Source organism: Andrena cerasifolii, chromosome 8 (assembly GCF_050908995.1).
Source record: "Andrena cerasifolii isolate SP2316 chromosome 8, iyAndCera1_principal, whole genome shotgun sequence".
Classification (NCBI taxonomy): Eukaryota; Metazoa; Arthropoda; class Insecta; order Hymenoptera; family Andrenidae; genus Andrena; species Andrena cerasifolii.
In genome coordinates this window covers 11,247,183-11,269,288 of record NC_135125.1, presented here as the reverse complement: position 1 = coordinate 11,269,288, position 22,106 = coordinate 11,247,183, and the positions used below count along the sequence as shown (strand labels likewise).

General features: G+C 50.0%; 3 protein-coding genes across 5 annotated transcripts; 1 reads left to right on the top strand and 2 right to left on the bottom strand.

Moving 5' to 3' along the window:
• Positions 1-4,740: 4,740 nt before the first annotated feature.
• Positions 4,741-8,814, bottom strand: LOC143372572 (putative inorganic phosphate cotransporter). The gene is made up of 8 exons (XM_076818891.1): positions 8,424-8,814; positions 6,677-6,963; positions 6,346-6,588; positions 6,187-6,271; positions 5,837-6,054; positions 5,629-5,778; positions 5,418-5,550; positions 4,741-5,349 (listed from the first exon to the last, which is right to left on the bottom strand). The coding sequence occupies exons 1-8, from the start codon at positions 8,446-8,448 to the stop codon at positions 4,910-4,912; spliced, it is 1,581 nt and encodes a 526-aa protein (XP_076675006.1). The 5' UTR covers positions 8,449-8,814; the 3' UTR covers positions 4,741-4,909.
• A 613-nt stretch (positions 8,815-9,427) lies between these two features.
• F (espin protein forked) lies at positions 9,428-16,114 on the bottom strand. 2 transcript variants are annotated; one of them, XM_076819186.1, is made up of 12 exons: positions 15,481-16,114; positions 14,281-14,406; positions 13,713-13,956; positions 13,184-13,379; positions 12,214-12,389; positions 12,008-12,077; positions 11,452-11,642; positions 10,992-11,235; positions 10,461-10,861; positions 10,190-10,368; positions 9,927-10,117; positions 9,428-9,855 (listed from the first exon to the last, which is right to left on the bottom strand). In XM_076819186.1, the coding sequence occupies exons 1-12, from the start codon at positions 15,490-15,492 to the stop codon at positions 9,582-9,584; spliced, it is 2,304 nt and encodes a 767-aa protein (XP_076675301.1). In that variant the 5' UTR covers positions 15,493-16,114; the 3' UTR covers positions 9,428-9,581. The 2 variants fall into 2 exon arrangements, with proteins under 2 accessions (XP_076675301.1, XP_076675302.1); XM_076819187.1 differs by having other exon boundaries at positions 10,193-10,368; positions 15,481-16,107.
• On the top strand, positions 11,201-21,576 carry Hgo (homogentisate 1,2-dioxygenase). 2 transcript variants are annotated; one of them, XM_076819190.1, is made up of 8 exons: positions 11,201-11,254; positions 17,567-17,702; positions 17,906-18,042; positions 18,104-18,290; positions 18,381-18,560; positions 18,657-18,880; positions 19,739-19,865; positions 20,463-21,576. In XM_076819190.1, exons 1-8 carry the CDS (start codon positions 11,201-11,203, stop codon positions 20,801-20,803), a joined length of 1,386 nt encoding a protein of 461 aa, XP_076675305.1. In that variant the 3' UTR covers positions 20,804-21,576. The 2 variants fall into 2 exon arrangements, with proteins under 2 accessions (XP_076675305.1, XP_076675304.1); XM_076819189.1 differs by lacking the exon at positions 11,201-11,254 and adding an exon at positions 17,348-17,501.
• Positions 21,577-22,106: the final 530 nt, after the last annotated feature.

The following is a 22,106-nucleotide window of genomic DNA, read 5'->3' as shown; positions in this document are numbered from 1 at the left end:
GGTGTGGCAGGAGAAAAATAGGACGCTCTACGGCGGATCGAACTCGTGCACCGGATGTGTGTCGGTCGCGATGTGGGCGACCCCCATAATAAGGGCACGAGCATCGGCGACTTTAGCACGCAACGCTGCCGCTACTGCCGTTGCGCGCTGCAGCCGGGATTCGGCTGAACCTTCACGTGTCGAATACGCGCTTCTTCTAACAGTAATTAGTGGCAATTATCGCTCCCACTCATTCTCTACGAAATTCTTATCGCTTAGCTTAGCTATCCTTGCTTCTTCTCCGGCAGCGGCAGCGGTACGAGCGACCTATCTCTCAGGGCCCTTAAACCGTGCTTCTGTCTTGTTTCTGGGATGAGGAGGTATCGCGTGACGATGGCGTGTGCCCGCGGGGGCGTTCGTTCGATCCTCTCTCGAGTTCCCCGAATCGCGTGCAACGACGGGCGTCTCGCGTGGTTCACAGCCATGCTCCAAAACTCGTTGCCGTTCGAAGGAGGACAACGCTGCAGCACTGCCAGCAAATAGGAGCACCCAGCAGCAGCCGTGTTACCACGGTTGCAGCTATCGAGGGCCGCGAGAGAGTCTGGGTCTGGATGGAGAGCGTCGGTGTGCACGTTAAACGTGGGCGGATCGCTCGGTCAGCCGCCCCGGGCTTTTTCTCACCCGCATACCTCGCATACGTGCCGCTCATCTTCGGCCCTTTTCTCGTTCCCTTTCCCTTTCGTCTCCATCGTTCGACCACGACCGCGACTCTAACCTCGCCATCTCCGCGAATCCGCTATCGCGTCTCTGCCGCAATCCTCGATTCTCCTCTCTCCCTTTGTTCGCTTTCTCGGCATCCATACGATCACTTGCATCTTTTCACATATCTCTGCCCCTTTTCCCAGCTTCAACGAGTCAAAGGGCGTACGCGCACTAGGGTGGCTCTTATTTGCTCTTGGTAAAATTTTTTCTCAACATTTTCTTCGGGGCAACCTCCGGAATAGTTCCAAACACGTGGCAAAAGATAAAAAAAATCTTATTTTCAGTGTTTGATATGTCATGAATGTTTCCTGAAAATTTCGGACCGAAATTCGTAAAAATTTCGAAGATATAGAGTCTCATATTTCGATATTTTTGCGAAAATATAGTCTATATCTTCGAAATTTTTGCGAATTTCGGTGCCAAATTTTCAGGAAACATATATGAATAATCAAACGTAGAAAATATCAAACACTGAAAATAAGATTTTTTTATCTTTTCCGCATATTTCGGTATATGTCCCCCCTTAAATGTTTAAAAAATATTCCTCGAAAATAAACATTCCATTTTTTTGTTCACCTTCATCAATAAAAAGTAGAAGCATTTAAACTTCCAAAATTTGAGGGGAAAAAAGTTTTTTCTAGTTTTTCGGACTTTTTTCGAAAACCGTTGGTCGCCCGAGAAAAAGTAATACAACATAAAAGATGCTCCTTGTCCGGATCTACAACTTTTGTCGGACATATTTTTTTATTTAATCAATAACTTGTAGGATATTATACAAAATCGACTTCGCGAGCTGTTAAATAATGATTTAAATGTTTAAGGGCCCAGGGGCACCCTTTCCCGTTATCCGATCGAGCTCAAACTTCACACGATTTTTTTTTAATTATTTGAAACTCTTCTGGAGGGTGCCCCGAAGAAAATTAAAAAATCAAAAATAAGAGCCACCCTCGCACACCTATGCCTAGCTACATATGTGTTATACGTATTGCGCCTCTCATTATTTTGCCAGCGTTCTTGTCACAAGGCGCGAAGCTTCTGCCCAGATTTATTCGAATCTCGGACCGCGTAATACGCTCATTGGGCCGTGGCAAGGGTGGGTAGATTTTGGTCTCATGATCTCGGAATCGCCAGCACATTCTTCTGAAATGACCGGTTGTGGGCCGTTGGAACTCTAGGTGCTACGCACGATTTCATTTCAACATCGATGCCTGCGAGTGAAGGACGGGAGGCTGGAGCGCGCGCGCTACTGCACGCACACGCGATTAAGAGAGGGGTCGGAGAAGAAGAGAGAGACATCAGGATGGGAGCAGAGGAGACGCGTTGAACGTTGGTCCGCATCGCCTGGAGGTTGTTCCCATGAGTCGGGGGCGGCAGGGCAGCAGTTCGCAGCGCTGAAAGTTCCTCTCCGAGCACTCGAGGGCATCGACGTTCCTCGAGATCGGTGCGTGCAATCCTTCTTTTCTCGAGAACGCGTTATTACAGGAATCCTTAATCATCGTCCGTGTGCCTACGGTTCGGCACGGAACTTTCCAAGCAGTTGCTTTGAAAAATTGCGCGGTGCCCTGCGCGTTCCGTGCTTCAGCTTTTGCCTCGCGCGGAAAGACGCCGCGCAAATTTCGTTGCTTTCCTCGTGGATAGTGAGAACACAACAGTGTTTGGAATACCGAAGCATTTACCGCCCAAGCATGCGTACATACACACATAGTACTATGTGTTTGGACGTATCGCGGTTGCAGTTGCGTCGTAACGTAATAGGTATGAAAGTTATCGTACTCCCACTGAGATTTTAACAACCGTCCCGCGAACGACGCGATCAGGGTCCCATGAGATGGATAAACTTACCTTACGAAACGGCGAGACGACGCACGGCTATGCCACTGGCAAAGATAGAACCGAGATGTGATCCTCGGAACTCATCCGATGTGGAATAGCATTGGTGGAGCGAGTTCAAGTGCTTTCGGCTGTCCAATAGGGTGGAAATGGAAAGGTAGCCGCGGATTATCATGCACGCGCATGTTGACAAAAGAAGTTTAGCTTGTAAAGCTGATTAAACCTTAGTTAATCACAGAGGACGAGGATAGCATCGAATCGAAGAAGGTAACGACGACTAACGCTCTCGCCTGCTTCCTTGGTAAACGTTCCATCGAGCGGGCGGTCCCGCGCGGCAAACTTTCCACGTGCTTACCTTCATCCTTCTCCTGGTCTTCTGTTCTCCTCGACATAGCGATTGAATTCGGTGCTATCGGCCGCGAATTCCTTGCATTCTCTTTTTAAACGATTTTATTCAGCTTCGATCCTCTGTTTGTTTGCACGTTTGTGTGGCTCGAATATGGCGACTCAAATTTAACCCACTTCCAACTATCCAATTGTCTTGAAACTTTGCAGGCGTGTAGTTTGGATGACAATGCAATATTTAAAAAAAAATATTAACACCTAGCGGGTGAAAAAACTATCCAGTCATTAATAAATATAACCCATAAACACAAATCCAAACGACTTGAAATCAGCCACTCGCGTTCTTTAAGAAAACGGAAAAAAGTCCCTGCGTTCGGGACGCTAGTCGCATCGCGATTACCGAAAACACACAATTTATCGAGAAATGATCCGAAAAAAATCCACAAACACTAAAAACTAGAAAATAAAAAATATATAAGAAAAAGTGTATGTTAAACGATTTTATTAAAAATGCAGTAAAAACTAAATTAAAATGCACTAAAAACTAAAAAATAATTCTTTTCTTGTACTTCAATTTTGATGGTGTTAATGTCACTTTAAATAAAATCGTGGGGCTCCATGTGCAACCAGAAGTTGCAGAATCGGTTGGCAAAACATCATCAACTACAGTTTATCAGTTTTAAGTCACATTACAATCTGTATCCCGCAATTAAAATATTTTGTTTCATTAATGCGAATGAAAACTTTCTAACAACAAATTCATTTCGATATTTGCTTCTGTATTAAAGTGATTCATATCCCGTTACGAATTATCGTGCCCCACGATTTTATTTAAAGTGATATTAACACCACCAAAACTGTACTACAAGAAAAGAATAATTTTTCAGTTTTTAGTGCATTTTAATTTAATTTTTACATTTTTAATAAAATCGTTTAACATAAAATTTTTATTTATATATTTTTTATTTTACCTGATCACCAATCACCATCGTTCCATCCACTATCAGACCACTTATCAGTTATCTGCTTCTCTGCCTAGCCTAGCGCGTTTCTAGAGTTTCTACGGTGCAAGTACGGAGGGTCGGTCGATTTCAATCGAGACTTCATTTTCCCTTCCGAATGTTCATCATCGTAATAAGTATCCGCAGCAACGACCAGCCGTGACTAGCGCTGAAGTCCGGCGTCCACACTCCACAGAGACGGAACGAAAGGAGAGGCTACATCGCCAGCTGGAAAGTTGAGTAACCGAGCGAAGATTGGAAGAATGGACGCATGGAAGGGTAGAGGAAGAGTTGCTCGTTCGGCTGCGCTCCTAATACGTTGGTGGAGCGCCGCAGCGCCACGCGTCACGGCGAACATCACTGCAACGCACGGAGCGGCGCGGCGCCCCTACGCCGGTCATCGCGACGCGGTCGCCGCGCCAGGCCGCGATACTTACCATCCTTCTCTACTTTCTCTGCCCTCCATCCCGTTGCTCTTACTGCTTCTGCTGCTCCTGCTGTAACCGTCTCTCGTGTCCCTCGATACCCGACTACGCATGTAATATCTTCATCGCCGAATTCACCCAACATTTCAAAGGAAAGGATTAGAAGATGAAGGAAGAAAAAAGAGCTGGCTCGAGCTACAGTTTTGATACGGACTCGGTGATAAATCGCCAGTAATCTTTCCAGTTATAGATATCAGCGGCTGCCGACGAGAAGCGGATTCGTCGCACCAGATACATGTGGAATGTCGACATTTGATCGTGCCTCGTGCAACGGGCATCGCGACGCATCCCTCCGTTATCTATGCTGCTTTTTTTTTTCATTTCAATCATACAAACGGTTGTTTCTATAAATTACGGAGGTTGTTTCGTGTATTAAAATAAGGAACATTTGGTAATACAATTGCAATTGTCTAGGTGTTACCGACCTAACGGCTGAGGTACTCCGAACCAGCGTCCGCTGTCGAAAGATGTCAGATACGGTCGGCAACGGCATCGGCATCGATCGCGTTAGCAAGTCGTTTTGCTCTTAAGGGGCACGGACTCTTCGACGCCTGATTCGACGGTGGTTTTCTCTGGATCCTCGGACTGCTCTGGGTTATTCCAGCTTTGCAATTCGCCGGTGCCGAAAACCGCGAAGGTGAGAGCTCCGACACAGTAGGTGGTCGCTAGGATCCAAAAGATGATGCTCCACTGACTGTACGTTTGATTCCTGTACGTGATCCTGCCGACCATGTAGCTGCTGAGGAATCCGCCCAGGGAGCTGAGGGTGTTCGCCATGCCGAAAATAGTTCCAGAGAAGTTGGGCGCGATATCCAAGCCGTTCCCCAAGTAACCGGCAGTCACAGCGCCGTTCACGGTCAGAGCGATCGTGAAGATGGCCACGGACGTAACGCGGTCGCATCCATGATAAGCTTGGGCGATCATCAATAGCCCTGGACACATAACAGCTGCCAAGCGGGGACAGCAATTAAACCAGTGCCGTTTGAAAGCGGCGGCGTAGACCGCGCCTACTTACCAAAGGTGGTGAAAATCTTCCGGATAGCCGTTACCGAGAGTTTCTTCCTTCGGAGCAGATAGTCGGCCAGCGTGGAAGTTGCCACAGCGAATATGTATTTGCCGAGGTAGGGCAACGAGGACAGTATCCCGTTCTGGCAACAGAAATGCACAAGTTACAAACGGCAAATCAGTCTGTGCGCGCGTGATCGCGTAGGGATCTAAGCGCAAACCTCTTTGATGTTAAAGTCCAAGATGTACTTCATGTAGGTTGGCAATTGATTGACCACGGTGAAGTAACCGAATACGCTGCATCCGTGTGTCACTATGATAGCCCAAACCGGAGCCGAGAGAAAGATAGACTTCCACGGAACGGGTAGACGCTGGAAAGAAAAGCAGAATTACTCGCTGCTTTGCTGCTTTCGTTCTCGTCCGGTCTACCTTTGACGTGCAAGTGGTTCCGATCGCTTGTTCGATATACCGGCGTTCTTCAACCGAGATTCTTGGATGTTCGGCGGGAGTGTCGAATATCAGAAGAAACCAGGCTACGCTCCACAGGAGTCCGATTACACTGGTCACGTAGAACACGGACTCCCAGCCCAGCGAAGCGATCAGGAATCCACAGATCGGCATAGTTATCGCTGCTCCGAGCGACGAAGCTGAAACGGGGCAGACAGGTGCTCAGGTATGTATGTAGGTACTTACTTAATTACCGTAACGGCGTAAACTTTCAATAGCAAAGGGGGGGAAGAATCGTGGCAAGCGGTCTTCTCAACCGAGTTACACCGTACCCATCATGTTGGAGACAAACTTGCTGCGCTCCGTCGGTGGAATCCATCGGGCTGTCATCGGTTGGATGGCGGGCCAAGTGACTCCCTGCGCGCATCAAGCTATTTAGGTATTTGCCGCATCGGGGATAAGATCAATCATTGAGAACTATGAGAACGTACCAGCATGAATCCAAGGATCGTTCTCAAAGCGCTGACCATTATGTAACCGTAGGATGCGGCCAACGGCGTCAGGATGGTCAAAGCGCTGGACATCAGCATGCTGTAGCCAAACACTCTCTTAGCACCAACGATTTCCGCGAGCCTTCCACCTGGTAGTTCCGTACAGATGTAGCCCCAGAAGAAGCTTCCCAACACGATGTTCACTTCGTACTCGTTCCACGGGTACTTGGTCTGATTCGCCTCCTCCCGAAATAGCACGGGAACGTTATTGTCTTTGCAATTGCAACGGAACGAGAGCTAGGTATCGCGTTGAACGTCAGACGCAACGTACCAGAGCTGGTGCAGGCGGATAGGTGCCATTACTTTTCTTCGCTGTGTCGGCCAAAGTTCCGACCGTGGCCGCTGTTTCGCCGATCGTTGTACCATTATCGGGAATCCTGGTCCTTCGACCGATGCATTCGCTGGAATAGTTGGATCTGCTGGAATGCGAAGCGTCCGCGTGGTTGCTGTGGGTCACCATAGACACGATAGCAATCGTCAGGTTCACGCGTAACATGTAGTTCGCCATGAAACCCAGAATCACCATCATGTTCAGCACTTGTCTGCATGTTAGACAGCCTGAAAGCACGCGATAATAGTGAATAGAAATGACGGAACAACGCGAGGTCCATTCCCGACGTGCTTTCCGTTCCTGCAGAGTGCAGACCACTTAATCATCTCGCCCGCCAACTCTAAGCGACTTTTCACTTTTTTTTTTACATTTTTACTACCTACATGGTAAGTAAAACTTGTGAGCGAGCGCATTTATTATAATTGGGCTGCATAATCGGTAACAGCGGTCTAAAAAGTCGTTTAAACTTGCTGATAAGAAATTTACTTGGCGATAACACCGAGGCCGGTCTAGAGTCTAGACGACTACATTATCGTTCTAGCGATGTTTGGAAATCGGTCCGGCCGAAACGCGAAGAGATCATCGGTCAGCGTCGACGTTCAGTGACGACGAATGCGTTCATCCGCGTAACGAATTCGGACAAAATTCACGTAACGAGTTCGTGGGAGTGGTTGAGCTTCGCGTAGGTAAATCCACTTGGTGCGATCACGTATCATTCTCGCGTTGAAGAGGAGCAAGCTCAACGAGTGGCATACGAGAAGCTCTCGCGTACGGTTCAAGCCCCCGCCCCGTTCTATTCAATTCTCGAGCGGACCGCGGCAATGCTTGGAGCGCCGCGTCGCGCCGGGGTGGTACGCATCGTTGACCGCTAAGCGCGCGGAGATACGTATAAATCACGTAACTTGTCGCTCGAACCCTCCCGATGTCTCGTTTATCAGTGTTACGAACATTTGAACGAATTAACGAATCAAGTCCTAACGCTCCTGACCCCGATGCACAGTAACTTCATCTGGGGCACGATTATCCGACCTCGAGGTTTCACCTATCCGCCGCCTCGGCACTGCGCAGCCCGCGCTCCAGCGGTATTTGGCGGAGAAACGCGCGGCAGGTACATCTGCCCGCGTTCTGCTGGCGATGGCGAGGGTCGTAGCGTCGCGGCTTTGAAAAATTTCAACGGCGACCTTCACCTAGGCTGACGTTTCCGGATGCTATTTCTATCCCTTGGCGAGCGTCGTTTTTCTGCGTCGGCGTGGTCGTTTGAAGCAGAACGGCGCGATGCGGCCGGCGCTGCGCGGCCGACGGTGGTCACGCGTGGCGAGCGCTGTTCTTTCTCGGCTTGGTTTCGAAAGTGACGCGCTCAATTCGGGTCAAAGCGCGTCAAAGATCGAGACACGATTATACATGGTTATACACCGCTTTATCAGCCGGAGCGCGTTCGTCATGGACCAACCGTCAGCCGTGGACTATGCGCTATCGTAGACTGATAATTTCCACTTTTATTAATTTCTGTCTCCTGAACGTAAGCGAGGTTAATCGAGAGCCGACCAAAGTCTCGTCGGTTCGCGAGAAACGTGGACGGACACGAGACGACGGTGAATCACCGCGGAGACACCACTCGACGGCACACGGTGCCTACCTAAGTTCGCGCGCTCCAGCAAAATTCGTCAGCCCCTAATTTATTGCTTACCTAGTACGTTTCGATTGGACGCCATCCTCGAAAATCCTTTGGCCGAGAAGGTAGGAAGCAATTGCGTTGCTGTCTAAGAAACTCTTTGGCCCGCGAACGCTATTCGAAAACAGCGAGCCTATCAACGACCGCGGGCACGGCACACGGTGAGACGAAACTGTAACGCGGCGCGGTAGAACGGAACGCGGAGAGAATCGGTGGTACGGAGGTCGGTGCGAGAAATTCTCGATTCGAGATCGCTGCGGAGGAGTATCGGTACGGCTCTGGCAGCTGCCGCTCCAACTGCGCGGAGGCCCTACAGCTACAGCAGGCTACAGTGACATACAGTGCCAGCGACGACCGCTGCGCCACGCCACACTGCGCCGCGACGCGAGGCGACGCGATGCGACGCGACGTTACGATATAGCCTCGATTACTCTGATGGACTAACTACTTAGCTATTTGTACACGCGTTGATCCGCGCTTGTGTTGGTGGTCGTACTTCTATACCTATTTCGGTTTCTATTCGTACACGTTCATGTACGACAGAGTATTTTCCCTCTTCTACGATCACGCGCACGGTTACGCTCGCCTTGAATATCACCGACGTCGATACCGTCACTGGCGTTCCGTCAGCAAAACCGTCAGAAAATCGGGGGGCACGTCGGTAGCGTCATGTTCAAGTAGCCTATGAAACGCGAGGATACGAACGACCGAACGAAACGGACCTGGCCGAGGCTCGGTACTGCTCGTACCTCTTCTCTCCTCTTTTACCGCTTCGCCAATCAGAAGGAAGCTGTCCTTTCGCGAACCGTCCTTGTACATATTACCTGTACCTGAAATTGGGACTTGAACAACGGGCAAGGAATCCCGGGACCCTCGAGAACCGTTAGGGGTTAGTCCATTCACGAAGGACCATAACGCGCGTATGCCAGTTTTACAGCCTCTGGGAAACCCGAATCCGAGACAGGCGGCAACCTACATACAAGCTGAAGAGCAGAAATGCAAAGAAAGAGGTCCAGAGGCTTACGATATAAAGTTTACTCGATTCTATGTACATATTGCGTTTCATTCTCGGAAGAGGTGTCTCGCGAGTGGGTAATTGCTGCGCGAAGCGTGGCAAACTTGGTTGGGGACTATGCGGAGCGCGGCGATCCTCGGTCAAGTAGGTACTCATTGTCAGTCCAAGATGTTGAGTTTGCTGTTGGTTTTCCTGAGCTGCGCCCGCCACGGAATGATTGGAGCATTGTCGTGGTCGTGGTGGTGGTCGTCGTCGTTAATTTCGTTGGCGTGATTGCCCTGGCTGGCATCGTTCTTCTTCTCATCGACTTCCAGCTTCTCCTCGTGTCGGGCGGCGCGCGATGGACTTGGATTTGGGGTTGGCGAGAGGTCCCTTCGCGGGGATGTCACCGCGTCTGTCTTCACCACCGGCACAGCGTACGCGTAGTTCAGTCTGGAAGAAACGGAAACGACGAGTTCGTTGAAACCGCCATGCCGTTCCGCGGATAGTCGCGAGGAACAAACCTTTTTTCCTCGTTATCCTTTTTGGCGAGGAGCTGCCTCTTCCACGCTGGGATCGCCTTTTGCCGCCTCTCCTCGGTTTCTCGCGCTATTTGCTCCTCCAATTCCTTCTTCGCTCGCTCGGCAGCTTTTCGAGCCAGCATTTGTCGCTTCCATATCGGTATCACGTTTCCGGAACTATCCCTTTCTGGAATCTTTTGTCCGAGGGGCCGTTAGAACGTAAAGTAGAGAAGCAAGTGACTAATAACTGGCCGGGGTTACTCAACTACCTGATCCACGAAGTTGGAGATGCTGAACGCCTTGCTGATCTCCGTTATCAGGTTCTGTTCCTGCGTCTTCTCCACTTGAGCCATTTCCACCTTGAGCTTCTTGATGCCGGGAATGTCCTTGGTCCTCTTCAATTCCGCGATTAAATCCGTCTTTTGGACGAAGAATGCCTCCGAAACTGTAGCGTAAAGCGAAGCGAAGGCAAGTGAGGAAAAGGGTAGGGAACCTGTACAGTAGAATCGTGGGCGGACGCCTTGGTTTCGGGCTTACCGTTCGTCATGGATACGCTGCGAGGTGGAGGCGCGGAGAAGGTTTTGGTCGCGTTCATTTTTGCGGTGGTCCTCCGTAACTGTATGCTCGTCAGATCTTGAATGCTGATGGTAGCGAGTGGTTGCGGTGTTTTGGGGCCCTGGTCTGGGTCGGTGGCCAGGGAGGCACCAGCCTCCAACCCGTTTCGTCGACACTTTTGCAGCGGAGACAACGGCGGAGGTGGAGGTCCACAGGCAGACGGGGATTCCTTTTCCTCCCCCTCGTCCTCCCGGACTTGCGCCATCGCCTCCTCCTCCTCGACCTCCACCTCCCCTAGACCGGCTCCCACCTCCTCTTGCCTCCCGGTGATGCTTTCCCGCCGATCAGAGCTTCGGCTCTGTATGTCCAAGTTGTCCACCGACCTACGAACGACAGCACCTTGAACGCGAGAACGCCGGAGATACGGGCGCACACGGCCACGGCTTGACGGAGGGAACGCGCCAGAGAGGGTGCACCGCGAGATCCAGCACCGAGCCGAGCCGTCTCACCTACCTTGCCTTCGACAGACTGTTCTTCGAGGCAGTCTTGCAGATGCTCCTCAGGTACTCGGACGGCTTGAGCAGAGTGTTGGAGTCCGCGTTGGCGAACTTGGGCGGTATAAACGGCAGCACCATGTGCCTGTTGACCAGGTGGGACGTTTGATTCGCCTTAATTTCCTCGGTGTCCGCCGGTGGACTGGCAGGAGGTGCTTCCGGCTGTTGATGCTCGCCGCAGGATACGTCGGACTTGTTGGTCGCTGTTCCGAAACAGAAGCAGTAGGGAGAACGAATGGTTGTGCGTCGCGTCGGGCAAGTGAAATCTAGGTAAGTGTATTATATGCCCGATGAGCGCTATGGTCTAGTAAGCTGTGCCCGTCTTCGCGACGGTTTAGTTATTAAGAGCGTCCCAGCTGTTTCCTTCTACCAAAACCGAGCCGAACGGATAGTACCTAGAACCGAGCAGGACCGCTTACCAGAAGACACAGCAGGCCCGTTCTCGCTCTTCCCATCCCGATTGGCCTCGGCTTGGAGCTCCTTCGGCTTCTTCTCGTCCCGCCCGATCGGTTCGGCGCTCTGCTTGGTTCCGGTGTTCACCACCAGCACTACCACGTCCTCCTTGTCCGGCGGTGGGGGCGGCGGAGGAGGTGGCGGCGGTTTCGCCAAACTAATTCGCAAGATACCAGGCGATCAGAGGAGGGAAGCAAAGTACCGTAAGCTGAATTTTTTTCGTAATACGTAGCTACCTATCTGTACACTATACCTACACTTTATACTGTACACTGTACGCGCTAGTCCGTTACGAACGGAACGGTGCAGCGTGGCGTACGCGCCAGCCATTCAACTCCCGACTAACCATCGGATCGAGAAGTCGGATCTTTCGGCTAGCCGATTATCGGCATTAATCTACTTTTGCGCGTGGAAACAGGTTTCAGCAGCGTTCGCGCGCGGTCCGGGTAGGATTAAATCGAAGCAGAAGCCGCCTCTTTTCGATTTTTCATCGTAGTCGATTATCTCGTTCGTCCTACTTACCTAGCTGCCGCGCTGGCCGGTTTAATCTCCTTTTCGCTTTCTACTGGCGGACTGGTCGAATCTTTCTTCTCTGAAAATGGATCGGGTCGTCACCGTTAACGTTTCTTTTATCCAGCGAACGTCAAGCGGAGTGGAATAGAGTGGAATCCCGTCGCTCGGGGCCGGATACGCGACCCGATATCACATCAATCACATTAATCACATACCCTGCGAGAGCTCAGCGTTGATCTTCGCGTTCTTGCCGAGCCGCTCGTTGCTACTGTTACGCGAGAGCGACGGAGTCGAAGCGCTGGACGAGAAGCAGGCTATCTCGCTGCTCACGTTCGACGACTCGCTCGCGCTGCTCGATCTGCTGTACCTTCGATCGTTCTTCCGGCAACGACTGAAATTTCGTCCGCTTTAATATCGTCGGTGGAGCGCTTTGGCCCGTTGGGACTCGTTTCGCCTCGCCTCGCCTCGGGCAAATTGCAGCGCGAGATTCGCGGAAATCGAGGTCGTCGATTCCTACCGAACGCTTTCGAGGAACGGCTGACCGGGCATTAGCGGATGCGAAACGCTTTCGAAACGGAGGGACAGAGACGTTTCGAAATTGATCGATGATCTGTAAAGCTCGAATCGCGGCAAACTTCCCGGCGCGGTAGACGCGCAAATGTAGCAGAATGCTTGCTAAATATCTGCCTGTCCTCGCGCATAGCGGTTTCCCGCGGGGGGTCTCGAGCGTCCCAACGAACTAGGGTAGAGGACCCAATTACTGACACCTAACCAGTTACTGTCATCTTAAGCTATTTCACTTAAAACGACGAATAAATAAACGTTGCAAAGTCATATGTAAAAAGAATTGTGTAATTATATATTATTATATTAATAACCTATAATTTATACTATAGATTACTATATACTATAGTTTATTTATTCGTTACTTTAAGTAAAATAGCTTAAGGCGACAGTAATTGATTAGCTGTCAGTAGTTGGGTCCTTTACCCTACACGCCGAACTCTTTATACTCCTTATATATATATTTTCACTTGTTTTTTTGCTGATTCGAACACGGTGTCAGTTCCTATATTGTCTGTGCAAATTACTGTACTGCACATACTTGTTGTAATGAGCTTGTCCCGTAAAATAAATATATTATATTATATTATTATATTATAATGTACTCCTACAGGTACCTACCCGCTGTCGGGCGGATTGTCGGGCAACCTTTTCTGGCCAGTGATAGCGACGCCTCCATTTTCGGGCTCCTGTCGGAGGCAGATTTGCTCGTACGCGTGTTCGGTCGTGTCCCGGGCCATTTCGGATTTAGCCACGTAACCGTTCCCACTGGACGGTCGGTCAAGTGCGCCATTGTTGATGTGCACGTCCACTTTCACTGCAAACAAACGGCACAGGACATTGCACGGGGAACGTTCACGTTTTCGCGCCCTCGCGAGGAAGAACGCGATCGTCGCGTCCCTTTGTTACCGCGGAGCCGCGATTGCGCGCCTACGTCGGGGATATTTCGAGCTCGCTGGCGCGTGAAAAGAATAACCCTCGCGCCGCGTCCCTGTAGTTTGATCTCGCTAGGCGCAGGGGGTGGGAATTGCAGCGAGGACGGGTCTGCTTGGTAGTGGGAGCGAAGCGAATACGAGGGTGTTACGCTGTTACGGAAGAAGACGGACGGCGAGGAGAGGAGGCGGGAAGTTATGTGGGACGTGCCACTTACCAGTCAAAGTCTCGTCTTTCCTCTCAAAGTGTCGGTGGTTCTCCGTATCGGCGAACAGCCGCGTGATCCTGGTGTAGACGAGATCGTGGGGACTGTGCAGATAGAAGGATTCCGTGTCCCTCGGCTTCGCGGGTTCGCCTATGTACGCGCTCATGGGATTTATGTAGATTCCATCGCGAGGCCGGGAACCCGGCGGATGGAGGAAAAACGGCTCTTGAAACATGCCGCAGCCACGCAACGAGCACTGAAACCACCAGTCCCAGCAACCATTATCGGACCCTGCCGTCTCGTCTCGCATACCTCTCGCACACTCTTCCGGAAGAGTGACCCGTGGCGCTCGCGCTCGCTCGAGCCAGCCCAAACCTCCGTCCAAATTCGAAACCCTGGCTGCTCCGTCCTTCCACCTTTCTATCGATCGGCCTAGCGATCGATCGAAATTCCCGACAGCAATCTCTCTCTCTCTGTCTTTCTCTCTCCCGACAAACCGTACGGCACGGCGCGTAAACCTTACTTACAAACTACTTAGCTACCTATGCATATATGTGTGTGTGTAGCGTGTACTACTAGCCTTGTCGACGGAGCTTGTCGTGCAACTGCAGGTGGTGGCGTCACTCATGTTCTCCGAATAGTCCGAACCAGAACGATCCCTGGCCATTCTGCCGGTGACATTGGTACGATACGCTTCGCTCGTCTCCTGCGGAACACCGCGTTCGCCATTTAGTTTTTACGCCTTTCTCGCTTTCTCCTGCTTCTCGATCGTAATGCGACCAAGCATCCCGCATTAACCGGGGCGAACCCCGGTATTTCGTCCTACCTTCTCATTAAGTTTCTAATGTCCCCTGGCTCCGCGCAGTGTTACTCGACTACGCGAATTTAACTGGCGAGCGGCGAGCGGCGAAAGGTCATAATATAATTTTGGCGCGACAGGAGGCGAACGACCGCGACCGGGCCGAGTAGATTTTATACGCGTCAGCTTTCTACGCGGAAGAAGGAATTAATCTTAATGCCCCCATCGGCGAGATAAACGCTGCGATAAATCGGCCAACGTAATCGGAATTACGCGAGGGTTACAAGGCATTCGCGCGCGCGGCATTCCTTTGCTCCCGTTTCTGCGGAGCAAGCGAGTTCAGAAACGCGGCAGAAATCCTTCTAATGTCGTACTACTTAAGTAGCTACTTAGAATTAGGTACATGTACGTATGCAACAGGTGGATAGGCAGTTGTATTCATATTTCCATAGTGCTTTAACGCAAAGGCGTTGGTCCGTTCGGTTCGTCCACCTTTCCCGGTAGTATTCCACTGCACGCGCTATAGCGCGAATAACGACATGCTGGCTGAATAACCGGGTGAAGGACGGTGGACGAATTCGCGTGACGCGCGAGTAGAAAAACGGACGTTGTAAGGTGCGCGATACGTGCGCTTTTCCCTACGCGACTCCGCCTGGATTCGTCGATCCGAACGAACGAACACGATCGACGTAGAAAGTAGTTTCCTCGGGATCGATATGTACCTGCGTCGGATCCAACCCATATGGAAGCAACGGACGGGCAGTTTCGTTCGCCGAGCGTGAAATAGCGCGAAACGTTCCGTCGATTTCCGCTGGGAATCCAGCGATTTAAACGGGCGGCGCGACGCGCCGGTTTTGCTAGCCTTTCACCGAAATATCCGAGATCCGACCGGGCGAGCAGTGTCGCGCGTCCGCAGCATCAAAATGTACCGTTACCGCACTGCAAAGGGCGACGATCGCTAGAACGTTCTGGTTCACTTACCCGTACACCCATGCAAAACCGGGACGCCGATCGTTTGCACCGCAGGAAGAAATCTCGACGCAGTTCCGATCATTCGGAAGGGACACGAGACATCCGATGCTAGAATCTGTGGTGCAGATTCTAGACCACCCTTTCCTTTCCCTCGGGTCCGCTGGGGAACCCTGTCCAAGCCGCGGCCGAGAACGACTTGGGACGCGAGCACTGTCCTGTCTGAAGCGGCGGCGAGCGCGAAATGGAACGAAACTCGCGGATTACGGGCCGGTCTAACGGTCCCGGTTACCGACTGTCTTTTATACGCGTATGTGCAATCATTTCGGTATTCGGAAGGGACTTTTTCGTGTCCGAAAGTGACAATTAATTCGCGAGACCGGTCGGACAACGAACTCGATGCGTGCGCGGTAAGCGGCAGACCGAGACTCTCTCGCACCGAGCCCACCTGTTCGAACCGAGAGCTGGCCAACTGGTCGCGGCGCGGCGGCTTGGTCTCGACTCTTTATCGGAGTAGGGGTACGTGCCTCGTCAGCTACCTAGTTACTCTACCGATCCTTCGATCCTGCCGTTCTATGCCGCTCTGCACCGTTCACCTCCGTTCACTATCTTCTTCTTCTTCTCGATCCTCCTCTACTCCGCACTGTTCGCTTCTCTTCGTATTACAATTCGGTTGCGTTGAATCGCGCAAGGCTGCCACCAGCATCCGTGTCCAGCTTTAACCGAAAATTAGAGAATTTGAAAATTGGATGGCAATTGGATCTATCTACCATCTAAGTAGGTGCAGACTCTACCGGAGGAAACTAAAGAACGTTGCGCGACTCGCCGCGGCAAATTTCCGTTAGTTCTCCTGTAAAGTAGGGTGCAGAAGGAAGGTTATTCTGTCATCTGAGAAGGAATCTTCAGAGAAGGAAGCTCGTTTAACTGTAAACGGCCCCCACCTCGGTTTTCCCTTCTCTCTGCCGTTTCGTGCCGCAAGCGAGTAACGTCGGGACAGAGACGACTCGTTTCAACGCCGCCAATTACGCGCAATTAGCTTTAGGTAGCTCTCCGCTCTGATCCTCTGTTCGCAAAATTTCATAGGAACAGACTGCAGTTTTCCCTTCGATCCCACGTAAGTTGACAGGACTGACGGGGCATGCCTTTTCTTTCGCATGTGGTTCCCTCCTACCCGCGGTCCCGTCTTCTCGAGGAGCAGTTGTCGTGAGCGAAAGGCGCGGATCGTTCCCGCCCCTCTACCCTGGTACGGGGACTACCTACTATCGCTCTTGATCCTCTATTCTTTATTACCGAGTGGAAAGGAACACTCGGTTCGCTAAATCGTGCCTCCGCGACCAAGTTTCCCTTTTACGATCGAGGATTCTGCAAAACCGATCCGCTCACCCCGAACCGGACGAAATCCAGAATTTTCCGCTGCCAATCGAGCGTACTACTTATTTACTTAGTCCCCGCGCTCGCCTCGTCAGAAACCGGAAAGTTTGTCCGGCGCGGCGGCAATACCGTGGCATGCTCCGAGAGGCGTGCATCCGGGGAGGGAGAAAAAACTTGAGAGAGAAGGAACAGCGATTAAAAGCTAGAGATATCTCTATGCTCCGCAGAGATGCTTCCAGACGTATTGGTCGAGTCTGCCGATGAATTAGCAGAATCGGCGGAATTCTAGAGGGCAAAACACGGAAGCACCTGCGCCAAGGACTGCGCGCTGCCTGGTCAATGGGCTCGCCTCGCGATTGCGAAATTATCGACAGGTCAATAAATTTCCTTACTGCATAAGCAATTCTTCCCTCCCTGGCGAAGTGGTTGTCGGTCGAATCTCTTGGCTCTTAATGAGCCGTGCCTTCGTATGCGCGGGGACGCGATTGGTCGATTCACAGGCGAACGCCGTAAACATGTTTTTCTGTCGCATAATGGAAATGTTTGCGATTACGTGCCGCCTGAGGTCGGCCGGTATCGTTTCCGTATAAAAGGGTGGAGTAGCAGCGAAGAGCGCGTATTTCGCGGCACAAGAAGGTGGCGCGATGAGGGACAAGCTGAAGGTAGGAACTAGCTCCTAGGAAGACGGGCCTGCGTTCACGGATCCCTTGACACCCTTGGTTTTCAGTATCTGACGGGGTTCGGCTGCGAGTTCACCAGCGAAGACGAGCGTTGCCCTGGTGCTCTCCCGGCTGGACAAAACAGCCCCCAAACGTGTCCTTACGGACTGTACGCGGAGCAGCTATCCGGCACAGCGTTCACCGGTAAGTAGTGCGATCGGTGGAACCTTTCGAAGCGTGAAACTTAGAATTTAGTCGATTGGATAGAGAATAGGAGAGACAAAGACACGAGACACGACTAGGTAGGTACACCTATACAGCCTTGTTTCGTCGCTCGCGTGTGCTCCTCTTTCCTCGGTCTTGTGCCCACTTACGGTTAATTCACCATCCGCCGCGCCGTTTAACAGCTCCGCGTGCTCTGAACAAACGTTCGTGGCTCTATCGAATCAGACCGTCCGTCACGCACAAGCCGTTCGAGCCCATCTACGAGACTGCTTCTCGCCTGGTCTACGAATGGGACGCGATTCATCAGACTCCGAATCAGGTACGAGTCAGCTAGCCGAGCTATTCCTTCCCGTCCATCAATCACCGACCTTTTGCTTCAGTTAAGATGGAAACCATTCGACGTGCCAGCCAGACAGGCCGCCGAGGTGGACTTCGTCGACGGATTGCAGACGATATGCGGCGCAGGGGATCTCCGCGCCCGACAAGGCGTCGCGATCCACGTGTATCTCTGTAACGCTTCCATGAGGGACAAGGCCTTTTATAACGCCGACGGAGATTTCCTTTTCGGTACGTGCGAGTCGTCGGTGAGTCGACGAGTATCCCCCAATATTTTAGAGGCTTTGATCCTCGGTGTTGTTACCTACACTGTGCGCGCAGTGCCTCAGCTAGGGCCGCTGCTGATAACCACCGAGTTCGGCAAGATACGCTGCGAACCGAACGAGATATGCGTGATACAGCAAGGAATGCGGTTCAACGTGACGGTGTTCGGGCCCTCCCGGGGATACATACTGGAGGTGTTTGACGACCATTTTCAACTACCCGAGCTGGGGCCGATAGGTAAACATTGACGATCGCAGCCGGGGCGATCGGCCCGGTTAAACTGGCAAAACTAGCCGCGCCAACTAGCTGATTTACGCAACTGTTTCCTCGCAGGTGCAAACGGCCTGGCGAATCCGCGGGACTTCAAAACGCCGGTCGCGTGGTACGAGGATCGTGATACCGATTACCAGATAGTTTCTAAGTATCAGGGTAAGCTGTTCGTCGCCGAGCAGGACCACAGTCCGTTCGACGTGGTCGCCTGGCACGGGAATTACGTCCCCTTCAAATACGACCTCGATAGATTCATGGTCGTCAATACGGTTTCTTTCGACCACTGCGTAAGTACAAGAATAGGATGTAAAGGGTAGATCGGGGGCGGTAGTGACACTTTGACTTTGGAATACGATTACGCAACTATCACAGTCAGAAAAAAAGTTCTTATAGAAGAACGTTACTTATTTATCTGACATTATTGAGCCGGTATGTCAAGTAATAGGTATCCAGGTTATTAATAAAAAATGAGAAGCGGAGAAAGTGCTAGAACCGCACCTGACCCCGGGTCGGTTGTAACACTGCGTGGAGTTGATAGTAGCACAAATTTAACTTTACAAAATTAAAATATCTATTGACTTTAATTATAATAGTATTAATTATAATCAATTCTTCCATTCAGTACATTGCACCCATTTTTCATTTGGTTTGCTTGTGCTGTGCTATAGGATCCATGCAAACAAGACAATATTATTCATCTTCTGTGCCATTATTCGGTTCTGTCGCGGTACAACCCGACTGCCGATGTTACAATCGCCCTTGACCAGGCTTTTAAACATAAATTATAAATTTTGATTAACGAGACACTTAGAAGTGATAAATAACGATCAGTATTACTTTAAAAATGGCCAGATTAAATATTAAAAAAAAGAAAATAAAAAAACACGTACTTGCAAAGGGGGGTATTTATATTACAATTTTAAATCAGTAAGAAAAAGTTACTTCAGGGTATCGAAAAGTTATTTTCTATATACGTCTATTGCGTATCTATACTGTTAGGACATGGATGCGTGTATTCCAGATGTCATTCTTCATCATACATCCAAAATTTGTGTTAATATCTATCATATGTTTCGAGATATTTAACGCGTTACAATCGCCCCCGGTCTACCCTAGTAACCAAACGCGGGTCCGTTTGTTCGCAGGACCCTTCGATCTTCACCGTTTTGACGTGTCCCTCGAGGAAGCTCGGTACAGCAGCGGCCGATTTCGTGATATTCCCACCCCGCTGGTCTGTGCAGGAACATACTTTCCGGCCTCCTTATTATCACCGTGAGTAGAAAGTCGTGGTAGTCGCGGAGGTGTAGCCACCACTCTACGCGTGTAGGACGTTTCTTCTACTCGAGCGCAAACGAAAAGAGGGAGCAAATGGTCGATGGAGAAGTTTCGAGAGTGCTCCCGTAGAGCGGTGCCGACTATTAATCTATAATCGAACCTGAACCGGAGCCCGTTCCTCCGGCTCTTTCCTTTTCTTTTCGCTTCTCGCTTCTTCACTTTCCAGCTGCACCCCACTCGCCGCTCCATCCTTTTGCTTTTTCTGTCGCCCCTCGATGCTTCGTTATGCTAGACCGCTTCTAAAAATCGCAGGATCGCTAGATATCGGTGAAAACTCGGAATTTTCTCCGACTAAATCGATCCACTTCCTTTTTCGTTGGCGACGATAATTTTACCGTTTCCTTCGCGGCGCAACCTATCATTTCCCCTACGTCACATCCCGTTTATCTCTCTTCTTCCTTTCCTCCAATCATATCGTACCTGGCACGACCATCAATTTCCACAGACTGCGTATATACGAGATTAGAAACGAAAGGCACCCGTACCATGTGCATACGTAGACATAAAGTTGAAACGAGTGGTCTGGACCTTCAGGAAATTGTATGAGCGAGTTCATGGGCCTCATAAAGGGACAGTACGAGGCTAAAGAGGAAAGTTTCCATCCTGGCGGAGCGTCGTTGCATTCCATTATGACGCCTCATGGGCCGGATGCTCGTTGCTTCGAAATCGCTTCTAATTGCACGCTGAAACCCGAGCGCGTCGCCGATGGAACGCAAGCTTTCATGTTCGAGACATCGTACAACATGGCAGTCACCGAGTGGGCGATGAAACTCTCCAACAAACTGGACAACGATTACAACAAATGCTGGCGAGATCTTAAGAAGCGTTTCGACCCGAACGCCAAACCAGTATCCACAGTATCCTCCGATCCCTGACAATCGAATCAAGCTGCCACCAGCAAAATCGTCCCTCTGTATTTACCTATTCCTTTACCTTTTATTGGCGAAGGCCAGCAACAAGCGAAACATGTATGGAGAAAAGCCATAGAACCCTTTAAGCAGCAAACATCATCTCCCTGTTTAAAACAAAAGAAAATCAATTAAACAATAATTTCTTACAACTTCCCGTATAACCACCCACATTTCTTTCTAGCGACGAGTAGCAACGGATATTAGTTTCTTGATTATGCATAGTGTAACTGTGCGTTGGGTCAGACGTGGCGTGGGTAAAACTCGTGAGTCGCGAGGTATCAGGAGCGCATAATCTATAGTACGGCCAGATCCGAACTGAACCATCCTTGGAACAGAAGATTGAATAATATAATGCCTTCGCGTACTCTCCACTATGGCTTTGCCATAGTTGCGAGTTATTCCAGGGTTAGAAGGGGGTAACGTTTTGCTTTTACGTATGTAAATACATTTTTATATTTTTTTCCTGCTCTTTATCTAATTGTGCTCGGTCGTAGAGCATGATACGGAATTTTATAATCGATCAGTGCTATCATTAAATCAGATCAGAAGATACTACAAGCCGAACTATTTTTATATTATCGTTTGCTTGAGTATCCAAAGTAGAAGATTTTTGTCACATTATTGTTAAGTTTTTCTTGAAAATCGGAATAATTCAAATTCTCTTGCATTTCGGTGGCTATTTAATGGTTTATGATATTTATGCGCAATTAAATCGCGCTACGAGGATTTTTACAAAATCATCTTAGCCGTTTAATTTGCATTTATAAGCGGTTTTAGAAGCGGGTTTAAATATTTAATAGAGATTTCACGCTTGATCATACCACTGGGGCATTTCACAGATCGTGAACTTTGATGTTTGCAATCAGCTTTGAAGATTTATCGAAATTGCGGTATCTTTTATAATTTATAATAAGGCTGCGCGCAATGCAACTGGTAGACTCATTGTCGTGTTTGTTGCGTAAAAATTGAAAAGAATTGTTTTCCACAGCAAAGTGGCTCTTTTTACACATTTTATTTCTTTAATCGCACGCGTGGGTAGAATCAGTGTTGCCATTGCATTTCAAAACTTAAGTCGCGAGATTAGAATTATATTTTTCTCTTTTTTTTTATTTATAAATGTGAAGTTAGTTATCGGTATTAGAGTGACTGCGTCAGCTGATGCGAAGGTTCGGGCTCACGGCCACGATGGAAGGATGTAGGTAAGTATCTTATTTCATTCAATTACACTGAAAGTAGTGCAAGTTTTCTAATCTCAATCTTAAACTTT